The 19,429-nt window shown below is 36.6% G+C and overlaps 3 protein-coding genes and 3 long non-coding RNA genes across 15 annotated transcripts; 2 read left to right on the forward strand and 4 right to left on the reverse strand.

Annotated features, from left to right (window-relative positions):
- Positions 1-500: 500 nt before the first annotated feature.
- Positions 501-1,019, reverse strand: AT3G08905. Its single transcript, NR_141493.1, has one exon. It is a non-coding gene; the product is annotated as an other RNA (long non-coding RNA).
- A 1,094-nt stretch (positions 1,020-2,113) lies between these two features.
- Positions 2,114-4,119, forward strand: AT3G57400 (uncharacterized protein). Its single transcript, NM_115600.5, has one exon. The coding sequence runs from the start codon at positions 2,438-2,440 to the stop codon at positions 3,860-3,862; it is 1,425 nt and encodes a 474-aa protein (NP_191299.1). The 5' UTR covers positions 2,114-2,437; the 3' UTR covers positions 3,863-4,119.
- A 402-nt stretch (positions 4,120-4,521) lies between these two features.
- AT3G08915 lies at positions 4,522-4,862 on the reverse strand. Its single transcript, NR_141494.1, has one exon. It is a non-coding gene; the product is annotated as an other RNA (long non-coding RNA).
- Positions 4,863-6,158: 1,296 nt separating this feature from the next.
- Positions 6,159-6,371, forward strand: AT3G08925. The gene has a single exon (NR_141495.1). It is a non-coding gene; the product is annotated as an other RNA (long non-coding RNA).
- A 655-nt stretch (positions 6,372-7,026) lies between these two features.
- Positions 7,027-15,050, reverse strand: VLN3 (villin 3). 10 transcript variants are annotated; one of them, NM_115601.3, is made up of 26 exons: positions 14,873-15,050; positions 14,711-14,736; positions 13,645-13,749; positions 13,382-13,481; positions 13,139-13,207; positions 12,819-13,055; positions 12,554-12,731; positions 12,281-12,413; positions 11,984-12,143; positions 11,757-11,907; positions 11,566-11,666; positions 11,320-11,478; positions 10,808-10,876; positions 10,666-10,734; positions 10,445-10,582; positions 10,136-10,264; positions 9,829-9,976; positions 9,694-9,704; positions 9,479-9,619; positions 9,267-9,392; positions 8,817-8,879; positions 8,515-8,616; positions 8,051-8,267; positions 7,712-7,938; positions 7,482-7,619; positions 7,027-7,389 (listed from the first exon to the last, which is right to left on the reverse strand). In NM_115601.3, exons 3-25 carry the CDS (start codon positions 13,698-13,700, stop codon positions 7,506-7,508), a joined length of 2,898 nt encoding a protein of 965 aa, NP_567048.1. In that variant the 5' UTR covers positions 13,701-13,749; positions 14,711-14,736; positions 14,873-15,050; the 3' UTR covers positions 7,027-7,389; positions 7,482-7,505. The 10 variants fall into 10 exon arrangements, with proteins under 10 accessions (NP_567048.1, NP_001325651.1, NP_001325647.1 ...); NM_001339861.1 differs by having other exon boundaries at positions 13,645-14,530; NM_001339863.1 differs by having other exon boundaries at positions 14,277-14,736.
- Positions 15,051-16,244: 1,194 nt separating this feature from the next.
- Positions 16,245-19,373, reverse strand: AT3G57420 (transmembrane protein, putative (DUF288)). Its single transcript, NM_115602.4, has 3 exons — positions 17,316-19,373; positions 17,097-17,223; positions 16,245-16,975 (listed from the first exon to the last, which is right to left on the reverse strand). Exons 1-3 carry the CDS (start codon positions 19,004-19,006, stop codon positions 16,496-16,498), a joined length of 2,298 nt encoding a protein of 765 aa, NP_191301.1. The 5' UTR covers positions 19,007-19,373; the 3' UTR covers positions 16,245-16,495.
- Positions 19,374-19,429: the final 56 nt, after the last annotated feature.

A 19,429-nucleotide genomic window follows, 5' to 3' on the forward strand; every position in this document is an offset into this window, starting at 1 on the left:
TTCTTGAAATCCTAAGTTAGGTGAACAGAGAGTTAAGAGTAAATGCTCCTAGACATGGTTTAGTCGATTGCAGATAATTCGGGTCAGCAAAGAAATGTGATCACTAAGCAAATCTGGGTTGCGTAAACTCGTTGACAATAAACGGAAGCGTCTTACCCCTTTTTTCCGGCCCACTTCTTTACTTGGGCCAAATAATTTTATTTTGGGCTTTTTTTAAAAGGATGATCTTAATTGTGTGTGGGCATTTAAGGGCACCGACAATTCAAAGGTAGCCGACGGCTTACAGAAATATGGCTGCTCAGATCATCAGAGACCCCATACAATAAATATTTATGTTTCGAGAAATAAATCACCAGATGGTTGACAAGTTGCGGCAGTAAGTACATGTTACTTTTCTTGTCAGAAAGTACAACAACAGTACTTTTTTTATAGTCGACACTAAAATTAAGACTCGTATTTAGTAATGCAGAAAAATCTTTACAAAAATATACTATATACTCCTGAGAAAAAGCAGCTGATTTGACTGAAATAAAGAAAATGTTAGTAGTCTAGTAATGATTTGTGAACTACAAACGTTGTTTAAGGCGTTTACAGTAATATTAACATTACGGAATACAAAAGGGTGATGACTAGTCGACAAATAAAAATGGTAATGAGTCTAAATGACGAAATAATTAAAGAAATGTGTGAAAGGAAGAGAATAATAAGCACAAGTCCCGGACCTGAAAACGGAAAGATCAGAAGAGCCACGTGTGCAGGAGCTTGAAGAGAAGGTTCCAAATGAGAAAGAGATCCACCACCGTCATCAACACACACACACACACTTTGTTTGTTCTCACGGAGTCCCCAACAAAAGTCAAATCACCGTTCATTGAGCCCCACTTTTATTTACTTACATGTTTAATAGACCCGTTTGTATTACGAGACACTTCTAGTCGCATGTCTCCACCGTCCGATCACGGATCCTAGCTGTAATCAAGGGGGCAGATTTAATGAAGTGGGCCTCTTAGTAACTGCCTTCTCCACGTATCCTGACAATTTATTGTTTTCTTGTTAGTATTTTGCCATTTTTGGTTTATTATAGGATGATTAATGATCTTATAACTCTTCCATAAACTAATTTAGATAGATACGCATTGCATAGTTTGTTTTTAGGTCGATGAAAGCTAATTTATACTATACCTTTGCTTTGTTTGGTTTTGTGTGTCAGCGTTACATTAACTTGTCTTTGTTTTTTCACATTGTTAACAATAAACTCCAAAATCCAACCATAGCATTTTCGAGGTTATATATACTTGTAATATTCATTAAATTTCAGAAATTACTCATAAACTATTAAGAGGATGTTGCTTATAATTCAACCCCCATTTCAGTAGTACTCAACATTCAACTGCATTCAACTGAATCTTTTGGCTTCAATTACTATTTCCATTACAATTGTCCAAATGTAAAACGATTTTTACACAAAAATCAGGAAAATGATATTCCATAATGATAAACCATGATATTGGTAACCAATAAAGACTAGTACATGTAATCGAGCTTCATAAATCAGAATACGTAATGAAACTTAACCAGTCAATGTAATTTTTTTCATACAGGAAAAGTAGACTGAGAACGGTCAAACTTTGTTTTCTAAAAAAGAAAATTAGGCACATCCTTGAACCACGTTTGACAAAATCTCTGGTTTAATTACACATTAACACACAAGTACTCACTCTCTCTTTAAAAGGCTCTATACACTGAATTTAATAAGGAAGGTTCTCACTTCTCATCAATATGAATTTATCATTTCTTATATACTTTGCACTTTGCGCAATAAACATGTGATCGTATTCATAACTAAAGTAAAGGCAACATACTAACCCTCTTTATTTACCCTTTTTAGAGCTTAAAATGAAAACAATCTCCAATTATTTTCTGTAAAATGTTAACTACTGTAAATTTTGTGAATATCTCAGTTTATTTTACATTTATCTATAAATACATTTGTTTTTATCTTAATAGTAAACTTAGATTCAGTTACATCTCTAGATAGATTGGATCTTTTAAATTCACTTTTAAATTCTCTTATTCTGTGAAAGTTAAATAATAACTTCCTCTTTATTTTGATTTTTCTCATAAATTTTTGAAGTTAAATTAAAAATTCGACATCATGGGGTCGTTAATTAACATCCCCTTGATTTAATATCCACCCACATTTTTTGTCGTCCCCAAAAAAATAATCTGACCCGGAAAACCCGACCCGGCTTTCCTTTTCGTTGTTATCATAACAATAAATCAAAACAGAACAAATAATTTTGATGCAAAAAAAAACAAAATTCGAGAAGAAAGCCAAAAAGAAAAAGAAGAGAGAATGCTCTCAGTCTCAGCCTCTCCTCACCACCACTAACCCCAGAAGAATCCTCACAGACAGAGAGAGAGAGAGAGAATCAGAATGGGTTTGATATCAGCGAAAGAGACGAAGAACAACACTAGAGGAATGGGTTTGCTCTTAGTCTTCTTCCCCGACCACCACAACAACAACGACGACTCTCCTTCTTCTTCTTCTTCTTCTCCGGCAACAACAACTCTCTTCCGCTCCAGATCTTCTCGTCTTCTCCTCTCCAAAGCTCAATCCACAATCTCAATCTGCATCCTCCTCCTCTTCCTCACTCTCTTCCTCTTCACTCTCTCCACCTTCGAACCTTCCTCTGGCTTTCCCGCCGTTTCTTCTTCTCGTCCTCACCGTCGATTTCTCCTCAACCGCGACATCTCCGCCTCTTCTGAATCTCGTCGTCGTTATAACCGATTCGCTCTCCAAGGTATGGGTACTCTGTTTCTCAGAGGAACCAAGAGCATGCACGATTTGATTGTTGTTCATATCTCTTCCGATACTACGGAAGACGATCTCCGTCTCTTCATGCGCTTGATCCACCGCTCCGGTGTCACTTCCAAATCCGACGTCGTTTTACTCTTCAATTCGGGTACGAGATTCACTGAAATGATCGAAGAAGAGAACGACTCGTTCTTAAAACTCGTTGATGTTCATCGGAATTCGTCGAATCAAATCGACTCCGTTTGGGGATTTAATCTCACGAAATTCATGAAGAAGCAATCGAAATCATCATCGTCTGAGCCAATTTGGGGGAAGAAGACGCATCGAGCTAATTACAACGATACGTCGTCGTTGAATAACTCGACCGAGTCAACCGAGTTGTTGACACATGGCTCAGTAGTGGGTTTCGACGTGACTGAGTTGGATCCTGAAAACTCGCTATCCGGGTTTATGGATCACGTTCCGATAAGTTTGAGAAGATGGGCGTGTTACCCAATGCTGCTAGGTCGAGTAAGACGCAATTTCAAACACGTTATGCTCGTGGACGCTAAAACCTCCTTGTTCCTCGGTGACCCGCTAACCCGGATTCGTAACCGGAGCCTTGAGTCAGTCCTCTTCTTCTCTAAACACAGTAGTAGTAGCAAGAAAAGCTCCGAGGTTAATCCGGCGATTCTGATCGGTGGAGCTAAAGGAATCAGGAGGTTATCGAGCTCGATGCACACTGAGATCGTGAGAGCGACGATTCAGCAGCAGCATAAGAAGAAGAACTCGGTTACGGAATCGGTGGTGTTGAGCCAACTCGTTGGGAATGTTCACATGACGAAGAATTTTGAAGTGGTTACGAGTGAGTCGGTGGTACCGGAAGCGAGTTCACTGGCTGAGTTAAGGACGAGAAACTCGGCGGCTTCGTCGATAAAGAATCATGATATAATACAAAGAGGTGGTGGTAATAGTAATAGTAATCATATTATTGATATTATGGCGATTATTATGAAACGTATTTGTTCTTGTGAATTAGATTCTTCTGTTTATAATTACTGTTAGCATTATTTTAAAAGAGTTTACGAAACAAAAAAAATAGGGAAAATTTTAATTTATTTGTTTGAAAGTTTTGTACACATTTGACATTTGTTATGTTCTTTAGATTTTTGATTTTTCACAGATGTTTTTATTAGTGTGTCCACGTTCTGTATTCATTATTGATTTGGTCTCCTTCGAAATAATCATTTGATAAAATCAGCAAAATACCATTATTTTTTGGATTTTATATAGAAATTGTCGGTAATGGACCGTTTTTTGTATTTTATTTATTTTGCTAGAAATCTCGAAATTATTTTCTTCTGGGATATATATAATTGATTCTCAATATGTGTAGATAGATAAACTCCACAAACTTTGATTCCTAACGATGTGGGCTACAAAATTACAAATACCTGATTGTAACGGAATATATATATATATGTATCTTAAAAATACAATATACTAAATAAATTGTTATGATTTCTATGTTTTGTAATATTTTAACATTTTTTAGAAAATGGTATAAAACCAAAAATCTTGTCCGATTTATAGAATGAAAGTCTTCACTAAACCTAAAAAATCAGGAGAGAATGCATAGTACTATAATTTAAAATAAAACTTTAGATAACATACCACGATAACCTATGATGACTGACTCGGGCTAATTAGTCAGTCTATGAAAGGAGAGACGCCTTTAGAAGACAATTATGATGATGCTGATGATGATGATATCACATGTTTCATAATTAGAAATTTTAATTACTATATTTGATTTGTTTTTGTTGTTATAAAGACACACGTCGCATGTGGTTTATTTGGTCTTTTGAGCTGGTTAAAGTCAATTTGGCCACCACTTTTATATTTTGTCTAACACTAAAAACTTTAGAAAACGTCGTTTGTTCTTCAATTATTGAAACCTATTATTTTAACAAAACAATAATGCCATCACGAGAGATTCATCGTTGGAATCGGATTCCCCAATCTTCCCAATTACTATCATCGAAGCCTCAAAGGTGGTGGTGACATAAACATACATTAATAAAAAAGCTCATCATCTAATAACTTTATTCGGTTGAAACTTTTTATCTCCACTCATTACAGTCACTAGTTATATAGTAGTATCATTTTCGTTGTTGAAAGCATTAGTTCTACACTTATTCATTGTAATGGTCCAATTAGATCTAAATATATAATACCTTCGATGTTGATACTTATAATTCTTTGATAAAATCCATCAATTTTCATTCCAAATATATAAACATAGAAGAGATTTCGATTCTCATTTTTGAGAACATATGTTTTAAAGTTATTATTGAACAAAAAGAAAATGTGGTTATCTCCAAATAAAATCATTATAGATTAAGCATGTAATATTAGTATCATAATGTAAATCAATAATTGTTTTGGATATAGATGAAGTCAGTATCTTTGTATGTCCACACACATTAAAGGCGTGAGGTTGTGAAAAAGATTATCAACAACAAGAGAAAACAAAGAGAAAGACATTAAAAAAAATACAAAGTGGGGTTCTTTCAAGGAGTAGCAAGTTAAGTCTCTCTACTACAATGGCTTCATTTAGAAGCCAAGAATTCACATTTATCCATAACAAGCGTGCTTTGCTTTTTCTTTATTTTACCATCTCAACCACGTTAACTATTTTACTCTAAAGTAGTCTAGTTCATTAATCAAATACTGTGTATTTTAATAATCAATCATTCTATATAGTCGAAACATTACTATTGTTTATGTATTGAAAACACTTTTAGTTGATGTTGGAGTTTTCTAATTAGCTTTATCCATGGCAAGTTATGTAGCTTCCAACCTTTGGCTATTTTTCATATATATATATTTTTCTTACAAAAGAAGAAGAGAAACCATAACTTTAATTATATTAAAGGTGGCGCAGCCGGGCCTTTATTTGTTTAATAGTAGAACACTGACAAGTGACAAAATGATAAAATTCATTTAATGATTTTGTGTTGTGATTTCTTAGAAATAAAGTTGAATTTTCTGAAAGAAATACTTTTATGGTAATGGAGGGTTTATGTTCTTACTACTTATGTCATACGATCCAGCGGGATGATTAAAACATTATTCCTTCTAAATTAATAACATTATTATGTTATATACTATATGCATGTTTGTTTTATATGTGAAATAAATCAGTATTGATCAATCACAGTAATAAATAATCATTTTTTAATGTCTTTCTTTTCATTACATAGGAACTTTTTAAAAAGTATTTTCCTTAAGAAACAAAAGTATATTTGTTAATATAATTCATTATTAAAAAAAGAATAAGCTGGACAAAAAGGAACCGACACTCTTTCTTCCACACACGTGTCGATCGATAATTGGTTATACAGGATTCATTTTCCTTTTGGAGTGTGGACCCTCTACCTTAGACAGAGAGTTCGTGCAGAGACTAATATGGCTGCTGCTGACCTGTCTCGCTCAAAGCAACGTCGTCGTTTTAAAATTTGCCCAGCTCAAAAATTTAGACGTAAATTCCAAAGATTGTTTTTGTGGTCGATTCTTTTAGATCAATGTGACGATAGTGACGACGATTGTAAGAAAATCAATATTTTGAGGTTATAAGAAAAAAGATTTTAGATCAATACATGTAAGTTAGTGAATGATTTTTGTTAGTGTACTATTATCAGTCGGGTTAAATCGGTATGAATATTTTTGTATAAACGATTTCGCTGACAGTTCGATAAACATAAGTGATGATTAATGCGATCTTACGTTGTTTATGGTTTATTAGTTTAGTTTCTTAAGTTTGTGCAACTAGTGAGTAGTGACTATAAATGCAGTTCGTATAGTCAAAAGCAAAAGTCGTAAACATTCTCGATGTGGTAACACTGCATAATCGCAGAATGTTTGCGTGTGGTTTATTATCATTATTACCTTGAGAAATACTAATGCAACATTTGCGTAACCATTCTGATTCCCAACTAATTGTGTTCCTTGATTTGTTGTTGCACAGTAACAAAAAATGAAAATGTTACCAAATTTGTGGGAGACCAGGTCAGACATAAATGTGGTTGTTGTTGCTCTATAATTTCCTTTCTTTTCTGGTCATTTCATGATTCTGATCAATAATTTAACTGCATTTACTTCGACACACATATCTGTCATGTTCATGTACTATGGAAGCTTTGCTAGCAACATACATAGAACTAGAACAACAAAATCAAATGGTGTCTCAATTGTCAAACGAATCCAACACCAATATATTGAAATTTCATGAGTTTACATGTAGACACTGTTCTTTTACACAATCAAAATAATGTGCAATCCAGATCAAAGAATTTACTACCCACCACCACACAACTGTCCTGACCCAAAAAATGAACGCATGTTTGACAAAAAAACAATCATTACAATAACACACCATTTTGTGGTTAAGAATATGAAGAATCAAACCCAAAACCCACCCATGAGAAAGAAGAAATATATTGAAAAACCAAAACAATAAAAGAGTAAAATTGAAGGAAGAAAAACACAAGAAACTGTTCATTGTCTTCATAGCTGCGGCGCTGAGGTCACTACATAACCAAATAACACAATGGCATGTTGCTCTTAGTATATATCTGACATGGAGGATCATGAGATCTAAGGATGTTTGTGATGTTTCCACCTGCTAATTTTTTTTGGAGAATCCTTAGAATAAGTTGAATTTCTTCTTCAGTAAGTCTTGTTTCCATCCAGGCAATTTGTAGAATGATTCTTTCTCCATCCCAAATACAGTCTTGAACTCTACCTCAGACAGGTAAGCCTGATAAATTGGTTTGAGGAATAAGATACTGACAACTTATGCTCAAATTAAGACGAAAGAAAAAGAACAAAATCGGCTCAATTTTGATTCACCTCTCTGCGTTTGAAGTCAATCCCTGTCACGGGTTTCTCAGATTTGGCTTGTAGTCGTTCGTAGGTGAAAGTTACTCCAGTTGTTTCTACTTCAGAATCATCCTGCTTTGGTTTTGCTTCCTCAGCACTCGCTTCTGCTGCAGGTGACACTTCCTCTTCTTCCTTGGCTTCAGTAGCTTCTTCGGTAGCCTCCACTTCTGAGAAAGCTTTCTCATCTTTTGCTTCAGCTGTAATAACCACACATACTCACAGTTATTAGCGTAATCAAACCAAGGCCAAAAAACGAAAAACAAGCTCACGATATTTAGTTTAAGCGCTGGTATCAGGTGAAGAACTAACCAGAAGGGCTGGTATCAGGTGATTTCTTCTTCTCAGCAGTGAGAACTTGGGAAAGAGCAGCCACTGCTGCTGCTCTTTGTGACGCCTGGCTTGTCAATCCTGATCTTCGGGGAGGTGACTTTGATGATGGTGAAGAATTGAATGCGGATGTTAAGGCGGCTAAAGCTTCAGCCCTTTGTCTTGGACCCCCTTGACTTCCATTTGATCTGTCTCGGCTCTGCAGTTAAAGAAATGAGCGTCTAAGTCAACATATCAAGAACATGGGACACTAGTAGCTGTGATTTGAGAAATTATTTGATTGCAACTCAAAGGTTTGCGTAACTCTGAGAGATTCATGAATGGGAACCCCAGAAATGAGTCCCAGAGCCTTTTTTTTTCCTTCATGATATGCCAATATCTTTGTATATATATGTATCCAAAAAAATCTAGTAGAAACATAAAATAATGAGCTTAAGACTATTTACCGGAGAGCTTGTTCTCCCAGAAGAAGAATTAAAGGCAGAAGTCAAGGCAGCTAAAGCAGCAGCCCTTTGCCTTGGTCCTTGGTTCCCACTGCTAGACTGATCCTGCAGCAGAAGGTAAATTATAAACCAACGTTCCAGGGATGTAATATAATATATTACAAAGGAGAGGCATCAACAACAGTTTCTTCCATCGTCACATATGTTCTTATCTGCTACGATTAGACACAAAAGCAAGGAAACATAATACGCAGGTATGTAGTATCTCCAACTTTCCCCAGTAAGCATCATAACTAAGTGTTTACCTCCACAACGTGGTGTGTACCAAGTAATAATGCTGCCTTCTTCTGGTAGGAATTCCCTTGCACCTGTATGACAGGTAAACATACCAAAACTAAATTTAATGAGACAAAGAAGTGGAAGTTCACGAAAAGTCAATGACAATCAGAGTTAATGTCGTGTGTTCTGGCAGCTTTCCCCTCAGTTTAAATGTAAATCTTTCCTCCTCTATAAACGCAGAGCTTCCTCAGTTTTATATATTCTACAGGTCATTTTAACAAAAGAGATGTGATCACTAACTGCATTCTATATAAGGGTGCTGAAAACAGAATTGGTATTTGCATACAAGATTGCTTTTAAATGAGTATGTTCCCAAACCCTCTCTAACACAATCACATTAACTACCACCCTAAAAAAAAAGGGACCCCCTTCTCATACTAATAAACCAAAAGATATCTGCGAACAGAAAACCTTACAGTAGCTTTAGTAGAATCCCATGAAAAATAAGTGGTGAAGAAGCACGGTTCATTTCCCTCAGTGATTTTGTATAATGGAACTTTTGGAGACAAGCCTTCCAGCGAACCAGCCAGATTTATGTATCTCTGCGCAAAACTGTACAATGAGCAAACAAGAGAGAAAAGAAGGAGGAATCACTATGCTGAGAAGCAAAACTGATGAGGCATATTACTTGGCCAATCTCAAAGGCAGTTTGTTTTTCCTTAGGGTCCACACATTGACCAACCCAGACAAAAACTTCAGCATGAGTATCTAGTAAATGCATTTCCTCCGTCAAGAGGTCATCTTGATCAAAGTTGTGAATCTCTTCAACCTGTGCAAGGTAATATGTTAAAACATGCAACACATCTTGATAAAAAAACGTTGGATATTTTTCTAAATTCTCACCTGAAACTTTCCTGAGGATCCATGCAGACACATGAAAAGAAGAATGAGAAAGTTAAAATATGCAAGTATATCAACAACAAAAATGACCCTATTAGATGCTTTGACCCTCATAATTGATGTCTTGATTTTAATTACCTCTGTTGAAGGAAAAGGAGAACAAGTGAGGATCCCTGACAGTCTCAGAGGAAACTTTCTTGCTGGTGAAGTTCTGTTTTCCCCCAAGTGCAAACCAAAAGGATGAGCTCTCTGTTCCCTCTTTTGCGTGCTTGATAGTAGTCCCAGGCTGACTTAGCAAGAAAGAAGATGATTAAGTTTACCAGTTACAGAAAAGTGATAAGAAGTACGAGTGAGTTTTTATTTAAAAGCTTAATAAAAATTATACCATTCCTACTTGGACAATTTCAGCTAAATTAAAATCAAAGATAACACCATTAGAAACTACCTTTAAGAATTCAGCAACTTTAGCAGCCAGTTCCTGCTGCTCATGCGTACTATGGTTTCCAACCCAAAGGAACATGGAAGTACCCGATTGCAGAAGGAAGCAGTCATAGGAGTTCAAAGAAGTTGCCACCTGCGGAAAGGATTGCACAAATGTCACAGACAATCGCAGACCTGTGTATTCTTAATACAAACTAAACAACATCTAGGCATCAATTTCAAATTCTAACATTACACGAATAGGCAGCCAAGTTTTGAACAGTGTAAGGTAGAAAAAGCACTTAGCAAGAGATAAAGAAAGGTAGAAAATTACCGCTTCAACTTGTAGAGCCTTATTATTGTGAACTCCAGTTCCAGATACTTGAATAAGTGCAATTGATTCCGGCGTGTAGGTTTCGCCTGACGAACCTTTCTCTGTCATACTATTTTTGTAACCAGAGCTCAAACCGCCCTAAATGTTAGTGTAACTATATCAATTACCAATACATTTTCTTGCAGCAACAAGCATTCTGTATTAACAATCAAAAGAAATACCTTAAGGACAACCATATGTTGAAAAAGTGCAACAAATTGTGGAGGCTCTTTACCCTCAAATATACGGGCCTGCAAGAAGATCAAGTTATTCAACAATCTTTCACTGCTAGTGGCCATTACTTACAATAACAAAACATGGTACCTGCACTGGTCTTCCCTTCAACGAATTTGTCATTGTGCTCGCTAGACGAACTGCTGTTTCTTGATCCTCCTAAACTCGGGAGAAAACAAAATTTAGATGGCTAAATATTCAACATGTTCAAATATATACATAATTGAAAAAAATGATTAGATGAAATCTACCACAATATGTACCCAAACTTTGACCACCACGTCAAAAGTTGAGAGGCAACAACTCATAACAATAAACTACAATACTAACAGCATCCCTCAATAGCTAAAGAGTAAAACTGCAGCACATTTACAAATATGAATTTTGAAACATCTTATAGACCCAACCAAGTTTCAATCTTACTTATAAAATGTCTTACAAGACAAACCAGGAAGAAGCTAAACATGCCGGCTTTGTCAATACATTATGTCTTACTATCCTCTTTCCAGTTATTAAAAGAGCTGAAAATACTAACAGAAGAAATAGGGACTTCCTTTTTATATGAACAAAAATATCAAAGATGCACCTTTTCACGTGATTACCTGATTACTATTCTTTCCAAACCAACAGCACAAGAAGTAGTCTTCTTTCCTTTCACCAGAATGGTAGGTATAAAGGACCAGATAGCAGTCCCCAGAATAAAGTTTTCCGACATGATCTTTGGATAGAACAGTCTTGGAGTTGGCATCAATGTACCAAACCTGTTACATGAGCTTAATGAGTTTGGATGAAAATAACCAATTAGATTGAGCAAATAACAGCACAACAAGTCAGAAGACAGAACAGACCTCCAACTTTCCACCTCCTTCAAGCAATGGTGGAATATCCTCATTCACTGGTGTGCTTTTTGACAGGCCCTTTAACCCAACACCTTGTTGCTTAAGTAATGCTAGACAATAGGAAAAGTACCAAAGTAAGTCAGGGATAAGAGATCTTTCATTGTTTTATTAATAATTTAGAGTATCAAAGCAATCTTTACCAGCGACTTTTCCTCGTCCTTCTTCATTAGCAGGAGTTGCCGAGCCTGATGGCCAAGAGTCAAAGTTAGACTTGAAAGAATGGGGCTCATAACCTTGAATAACACGGGTTATGCGTGTTGCCTTTGGCCTATTTTCACTAGCAACAAAATCCTGTAGAGGAAGGTAAAAATGAGAACCAATCCTCAGATATTCTAAGGCTAAGCAAGTTAGACGATTCTAGCTTTACCTCAGCAGCTTGGATAGCAGTTTTTCTCTCTTCCACTTGAGTTACTCGGCCAACCCAGATAAAGATCTCAGAACCGCAGTCCAAAAGGTAGCATTTATTGTTTTCTAGCATAGATTTGGACAAATCGCCGTCTATAGATTCCACCTGACCATCAGCGATACTAAAATAGGGCAACTATAAATCAACATCCATAAACGAGTAATACATAAAAACAAATGACTATTAAGTGTTTACAACATTGTTTAAAGCAGAAAACATCTGAAAACCAATAGAGCAGATCAAAAGGGAGACAAGTACCTATAAAGCTTAGGCGGAGTTGTCTCCGGAATAATTTCATCCTCACTCGCAACTTTCCTTGCTATTGGAGCAAACCCCCCAAAGAGGACCCAGAACTCGCCAGAATCTGATTCTGTATCTAATTTTCCATCATCTGTTATGCAAGGAAATTATTATACATGCATGAGTACCGCAATAAATTGATTGAGCATCCAACTGCTGCTTGATTGACTGATCAAAACGTGAAAAAGAAGATATTCAAATATTAGTTGTAATGCGTCTAATACAACTTACCAACAATAGCAACGTCAGAAGTTCCTTCATGAAACTTGTCTTTCAAATATTGAATGACTACCAACGCTTTAGCTCTCTCTTGGATATTTGAATTTGCACCATTAAACTGATAAATCTTTTCCTTGGTGTCCAAGATAAACACATCATCATGATTCAGAGATGAGCGTGCAAAAGGAACCTACAAAAGAAAAGAGATAAGTATATACATATTAAACACTCATGCGAAGAGAGTGTAACACTTCTAAAAATCTGCAGCAAAGAAAACCTGCTTCAAGTGGACAGCACGTTTTCCTTTGCAGGTATACAGCCGGGTTTCAAACTCCTCCTCCTCCGGTTTTTTAAATCCAGACGCAACACCACCCTCTAGTGGTATAATGCAAGGCTTGAAGTAAGACAAGAATTTGTCAGATTCATGACCTTGAATTTCACGATATTGGACAGCTCGGCCTCCAAGAGCTGCATCAAGTTCAACTGTCTTGACAGCTGCTGTTCCAGCTTCATCCTGGAATTATCAATCGCAGATTAGTAATAATGACGATTCAAATTTAGAACGTAATATATGCTATCATGCCCAAAAATAAATACCTGGCTTGTATCTTTACCAATCCAAAAATGTATATCAAATAGATAAGCGCCACCCTTATTCTGTGTGGTCTGCACATATGAAAGCTAATCATGATAAATGTGAAAGATAATAAAGGAGCATATATTTTATACATATGATCAGACAAGAAAGCATGTTGTCCTGTTCTGTAAGCTAATATCTTATTATCTATTCTTGATAAGAGTCTATAAAAAGGGGAGAAGAAGAGTGAAAAAAATCAAAACCTGCAAGACAATGTAGGTATCTCCCATATAGAACTTTCCATGTTCAGACTTTGGTACTGGGACTGGCTCAAAATTTTCGATTCTCCAGATTTCAGTACCTCTAAGAAATGTTAAAGTTCAACATCTCAGACAGCAGTAAAACATTTAACATTACCAGCAAACTGGTGCATACAAAAGAGATAGCAACAACAAATAGCATCTTCCTCTCTGTAGGAAACAATTATATTGCTTCCCTTGAGATCTAATACTTTTTGAAAGGATACGGTTTCTGCCCCACTCCTTGAAACGCAGGATCCAATACTTTTGTTGACCCAGACATTTTGTATTAGTGGCTAATCTCTTCCTTCAAGAGAAAATACATAAACGACCTGCCAAAAACATAGAGCAAGCATAAAAAATAAGAAGGTAAGAGATTGTTTTATAAGAAGAAACTGGCGCTTGGATAGGAGCCTAAAAAACACTAAAGAGCAACACAAAGGTCTAGCTTTTATAATTGAATTTCTAAATGGCAATCATATATGAGAGAATATACAGTATTACGTAGAAGCATGTTTGAGCAATATATTAACTCTGCAACAATCTGAGTACTCAGTTCTCTCCCACAATTCATTATTATCTGGAAATCATTCATAATAATGGTTCCTCAGGGAAAGTAATTCAAGGGGTTCAAAACTGAGCCTGGCTATCACTCGGAGTTTCATGTATCGCTATAAGCTCTGTTGTGAATATACATCTCTAGACATGAGAAGCAGAGGAAATGCAAATAACTCTTATAAGATCAGCCTCGATGATTACTGAATCAAACCTTCCTTCTGGCAAACATCTCCCGCCACCAAATAATCGAAGTAATCAATTAAACTACAGTAGTCAGGCTCTAGAATGATCTACATATAACCTTCAATTCCATGTGGATCTCAACCATTTTCACAATGAAAGTCCAAGACTTGAAACAGTGATCCAACTTTGCAGTAATATTGGTACACACTCGCGAATCCACCACTTGTTTTGGTTTAAAGATCAACGCAAACTTCAATTCTGTCTTAGCTTACTTTTAACTGAATTTCGGGTCAGAAAATAATCCGATGATCAACTTGTTCGTTCTTGTTTCTCAACGGATAGAGCCTTACTTTTGAGAAATACTAAAGTAAGCTGATGAATGCATGACCACATAATCAGAGAACCAAAAGAAGAAAACAATCAATTTTAAAGCAGAGATCAGCAAGTACAAAGCAGACCGAGAAACTCAGATTCAAGTACAAACAACCAGAGAGAGATCCAAAAAACGTTAATTTGAATCGAAATCAGCTGATCCAAACAAACCCATCATACCTGAAAAGACAGATCTTCGAGTAGCGCTGAGGAAGACAAAGAGATGGGCAAAAAAGTAATGGAGAGAGATCAGGAACAAGAAAACATGAAAAAGAAGAGAGAGAGGAAAAAGCGAATTATTGAAAGGAGATGTGTGCTATGTTATAGCATCTCTATACAAACCTTTCGTGGAGATTTTGTGATATAAGAGTAGTATTATTGCGTAGACGAGGCGAGGAAGAAGAAGAGACAGAGAGGTTTGAGGAAAGACGCGAGCGAGACTGTGATTTATTTTTAAGGCAGAAAGAGAGATTAATTATAAAATATATATATATATACAAAATGCACCAAAGAGATAAACTTAATTTAACCATAAAGTGAATTTTAATTTGTCAATAATTTTTGCAGAGTAATTAAATGGCATAATATTGGAATTTCTCATACATGATAAATGTGTGATTGGTGAAAACAGTCAGTTTCAACAATTTGGTTTGTTCATGTTTTCTCTTACTATTCACAATTAAGAAATCATGCTGAGCCTTTTGAAAAAAACAAAAAAAAAACATGCTGAGTTTGAACTTGGCAGACGATGTTAAAGATCGAACATAAAAGGATAAAGAAAAAGTTTGAAGCATATTATAACAAAATGCACACTATTATTAGTAATTTTAATAACATCATCATTTCAAGACGACGACATTGGGTCCATTTCGCATGTGAATAGACACAAACAAACTCTTTTAAAAGGATACATTTTTATGCATATGAAAACTTTCAGTATCATCATAGAAATACACTAATCCTTTTACGGGATCTACTACAATCATAGGAAATCTTGAAAACAATCATATATATATGGAACAACATTATTCGATATTTTGATCATCTTTTTATATATATATATACTCATATATATATACTCATTTATTTGGTATTTATCGTTATATTTCTAGTGTGTGTCTATATATTCCTTTTAGACATATGAAAAGAAGTAGAATATTACGTACGTGCAGAATGATGGCGGTCACCATATCTACGCCGGTGCCGACCAATTAACCTCAACCAATATTATATACTTTTGCTAACCTCAGAGTTGTTTCATCAATATTTTACGAAATACCACTATCGTTTATTTTTTGGAAAATAAATGATGCGTTATAAGAAAAGTAGTAGTATATATTAAGAAGCAAAGCCAACTCATCATGAAGGCAATACAATGACAACTCAAAAGAAAAAATTAGAAATTGGTCGCTTTCATTACTCATGCAGTCAAAATAATCCATATACTTTGAATATATGTTGCCGGTTCGAAGCAGATGACAACGACGTGATTTTTTATTTATTTTTGGGTCATAGAAGATAAGGTTACTCGACTCAGTACTCCAAGTGGGATAGGAATATTTAATTTCTTTTCTCAACCTCAAACGGATTTTTTTTTATTTCAAGTAAAACGGATTAATTTAACTTGGATAAAATGTATTCCAAAAAAAAAAACCTTTATTCACTTCGTTGACCATTTGTTGTGTGTTGGATGAAACAATGTTTTGCCGTCAGAGCAATGCGCATAGTATAAGCGTCACAATAACACCGTCTAGTTCAAAGTGATTATTATTCACGATTGCAAGTGACCTTTCTTCTTCAAAACATTTTAACTGAGAAAGTTATAAACATCACGAATTACATGGAGAAATTACATCAAGAGAACCAAAAAATCAATGAAGCATTTTTTTGTATAACACAAATGGTAAATCTGTTTCTAAACATCCTTTCATCGCTGCAGCTACTTACTCTTGTTTTGACTCATCATTATACCAATTCCATCAATAGCGGATCACCTTCCGCCATCTCCCTCACCAATTTAATGAAATCTTGTTCGTTCGAGATGCTCCAAGGATGAACTGCAGGTGCTTCCGCTGAATACAAACTCAAAGAAGAGTTTAGCGAAGCTGGTTCTGACTTATATACCATTGAGCCTAGAACCGGGTCAAAATTCTGAGGCGAATCCATCGATAGGAAGAACATAGGCACAGCAACTTTGTAATGCAAATCCATATCACCAACGAGATTAACAAGATCTGTAAAGTCTGAGACGAAGCGTTTAGGGACATAGAAAACTTCCGAGCTGCACATCGTTAAGCTTGTGCCATCGCTATTCTTTGTGGCTTCCTTGTAATTGACTTGGAAATGAACCGGCATTGTACTGACAATTTTCTTGACTAATTCCGCCTGAACCGAATACCAATCCGAGTTCCCGGCTGGTCTCACCGTTGTCCATGACTCCGTTACCTAAAAAAGGGACTCTTTGTCATAAAACCGAATCCAACCATAACTCCTCAAACCAAACATTTTTTAAAATCCAATTGGTACTATTATATTTATGCTGAACAACTAGCTACTGAATGAGTACCTTGTCTGTAGTCCAGAGCTTGGTTTTGTCAGCTTGAAGTAAATTCCAGTAATTAAGAACTGTATCATCTTCAACAAACACAAATCCGTCAGCGCTGCTGTACCGATCAAATATCTTCGGTAGCCGCCTGAAATGGATATAACAGAGCTACAGTTAGAAAGCTCACATTGGTGGAAGAATAGGTTGAAACTGAGATTCTATGCAAGTTTCCTTGATTACTTGTATATGTGATCGAGTTTAGCTTCTTGGACGTAAAGGTCTGAGTTTTTCCGAGAGGACAAAATGACCACGGTTTTGAATATCCGCCCATAAAGTAACCTCCATTCAAGAGCAGTACGTTCCACAGGTCCGTTACAGAACATTATAAGCACTACATTCCCAAAATTCTTCCTCCACTTAATCAAGTTCCCAATTTCAGAACTCACTGTGCCTATCTCCTCGACCCCAAGATGAACCGAAGGCAATTTCCTAGGAACAAACTCTTTTCTATCTCCATGACCAATGGTTGCTCGTGGGCGGTCCAACTCAAGTGACATTAACCGAGGCTGCTGGTATCCGACCATAAGCAAATCCTGGAGCCAAGCAGCTGTGAATTTCACATCTAGCTCAGTCCAAAACCCTTGTTCAGCCATAACAAAGCTCAAATCAAGAATCGTCTCGAAGAACCTATGCTTATTTGATCTCCAAGCAAGCAAGAATTTGATCAAACGACCGACATTGATATGGAGATCTTTCTCATCAGAGAAAGGGTAAGCTTCGACTCTATCATACCGGTGAACAGTTGGTGGATAAACAGCAACATAACCACCAAGCTCCCATAAAAGCCTTTGTCCCCAGTAACCTCTAATCACATCTGAAGCCATGGAACTAACCGAAACAGGAAGCATTAACCCCCAAAACGCAGAGGAATGGTACAATGTGTTAAACGAATTCACAGGCACCATCATACCTTGAGGCAACGCCACTTTAGGAGAATGCTCATCGAATCTGATATCAAACGGTTCGAAAGTCGTCTTCCTAGTGGAATAATACACGGAATCAACATCCGGCAAACCGTTGGAAATCCCTTGCTGAATAAACTGTTTACCACCAAAAACCTCAGTGTAATACTCTTCATGATTGATCTCACCTACATTCTCTAATGGCAAACCTCTAGGCCAAACCGATCGTTGCCCGAAATGGATATACGGATTCACCACAGTTCGATTCGGGTTTTCGTGACTATACTGTAAGATTGGTTCTTGCCTAGCGTCTTCTCCAACTAACTCTACATCAAAATGTTTCCCAAGATCTCCATCAATCACTTCACCACGATCATCTGCATCAAAGATCTTCTTTGCACCATGCTGGATCGCAAACAAGTAACCGACACTTTTGCGTACGAAGGAATCATAAGGCAAATGATCCAAAATCCGGTAATTAAGCTCAGCTTGAGCATCTAGAGATAGAAAAATCGCACCTTTGAGATTCCAATCTTTAGGTGTTAAAGAGTTTCCGATCGCTAGAACTTGCCATCCTTTAATCTTGACCAAACCTTTGAGCTCCTCTGTTGGGTGCTTTGTCACCGACACAACGATCCATTTCTCTGTACGGAAACTAGCGTAAGGTGAGGTTTTGTCGGAGACGATTTGGATCGAGTTCCAGTTGATTTGAGGGCGAGTGAGAGATTGAAGAGATTGAGTTGATTGGGATTGGAAACAGAGGAGAGAAGCAGTGTCGGTGGTGTTGTAGAGGAAGAAGAAAGCAGCGACGGTGACGATGAAGAGGAAGATGATTACGATTCTGTAGACATTGTCGGAAACCCATGAAGAGAAATCTAGGATTTTGGGTTCAGCGAATCGGTCCCGACTAGGAAGTTCTCTGATCCGAGATTTTGGTGGCTTAGGAGCCACACGATCTTGAACCAACATCAGATTCAAGCACTAAACCTCCAAAACCCAGACCAAAACCCAGAAGCAAGACTCTGAATTCAGATAACAAAATCAAATCACAAAGAGTAGTGTAGGTTTCCTATCCAGGGCAAACAAAGAGAGACTCTCTCTGCAGGAAATCGGTTGTTGTCGGAATTTGGAGGTTGCTTATGCTTCAATTCAATGCAAACTGCGAAAGCGAAGTCGTTCGTTGAGCTGCGAGGTCAATGTCTTCCTCTTTTGGGAATTTCTTAGTAATTTTTTTTTTTTCCTTTGTTTGTTCTTTACGTTTTGATTACTGAAACACTACAACAATGCCCACATCACTCATCTATCCTTCTATGTACAAAGAGACAACAACTAAAGAGCAGATCTGTAGGACCAGAGAAACCATCACATGATGGAAAAGGTACATATTAACTA

Source organism: Arabidopsis thaliana, chromosome 3, assembly GCF_000001735.4.
Source record: "Arabidopsis thaliana chromosome 3, partial sequence".
Classification (NCBI taxonomy): Eukaryota; Viridiplantae; Streptophyta; class Magnoliopsida; order Brassicales; family Brassicaceae; genus Arabidopsis; species Arabidopsis thaliana.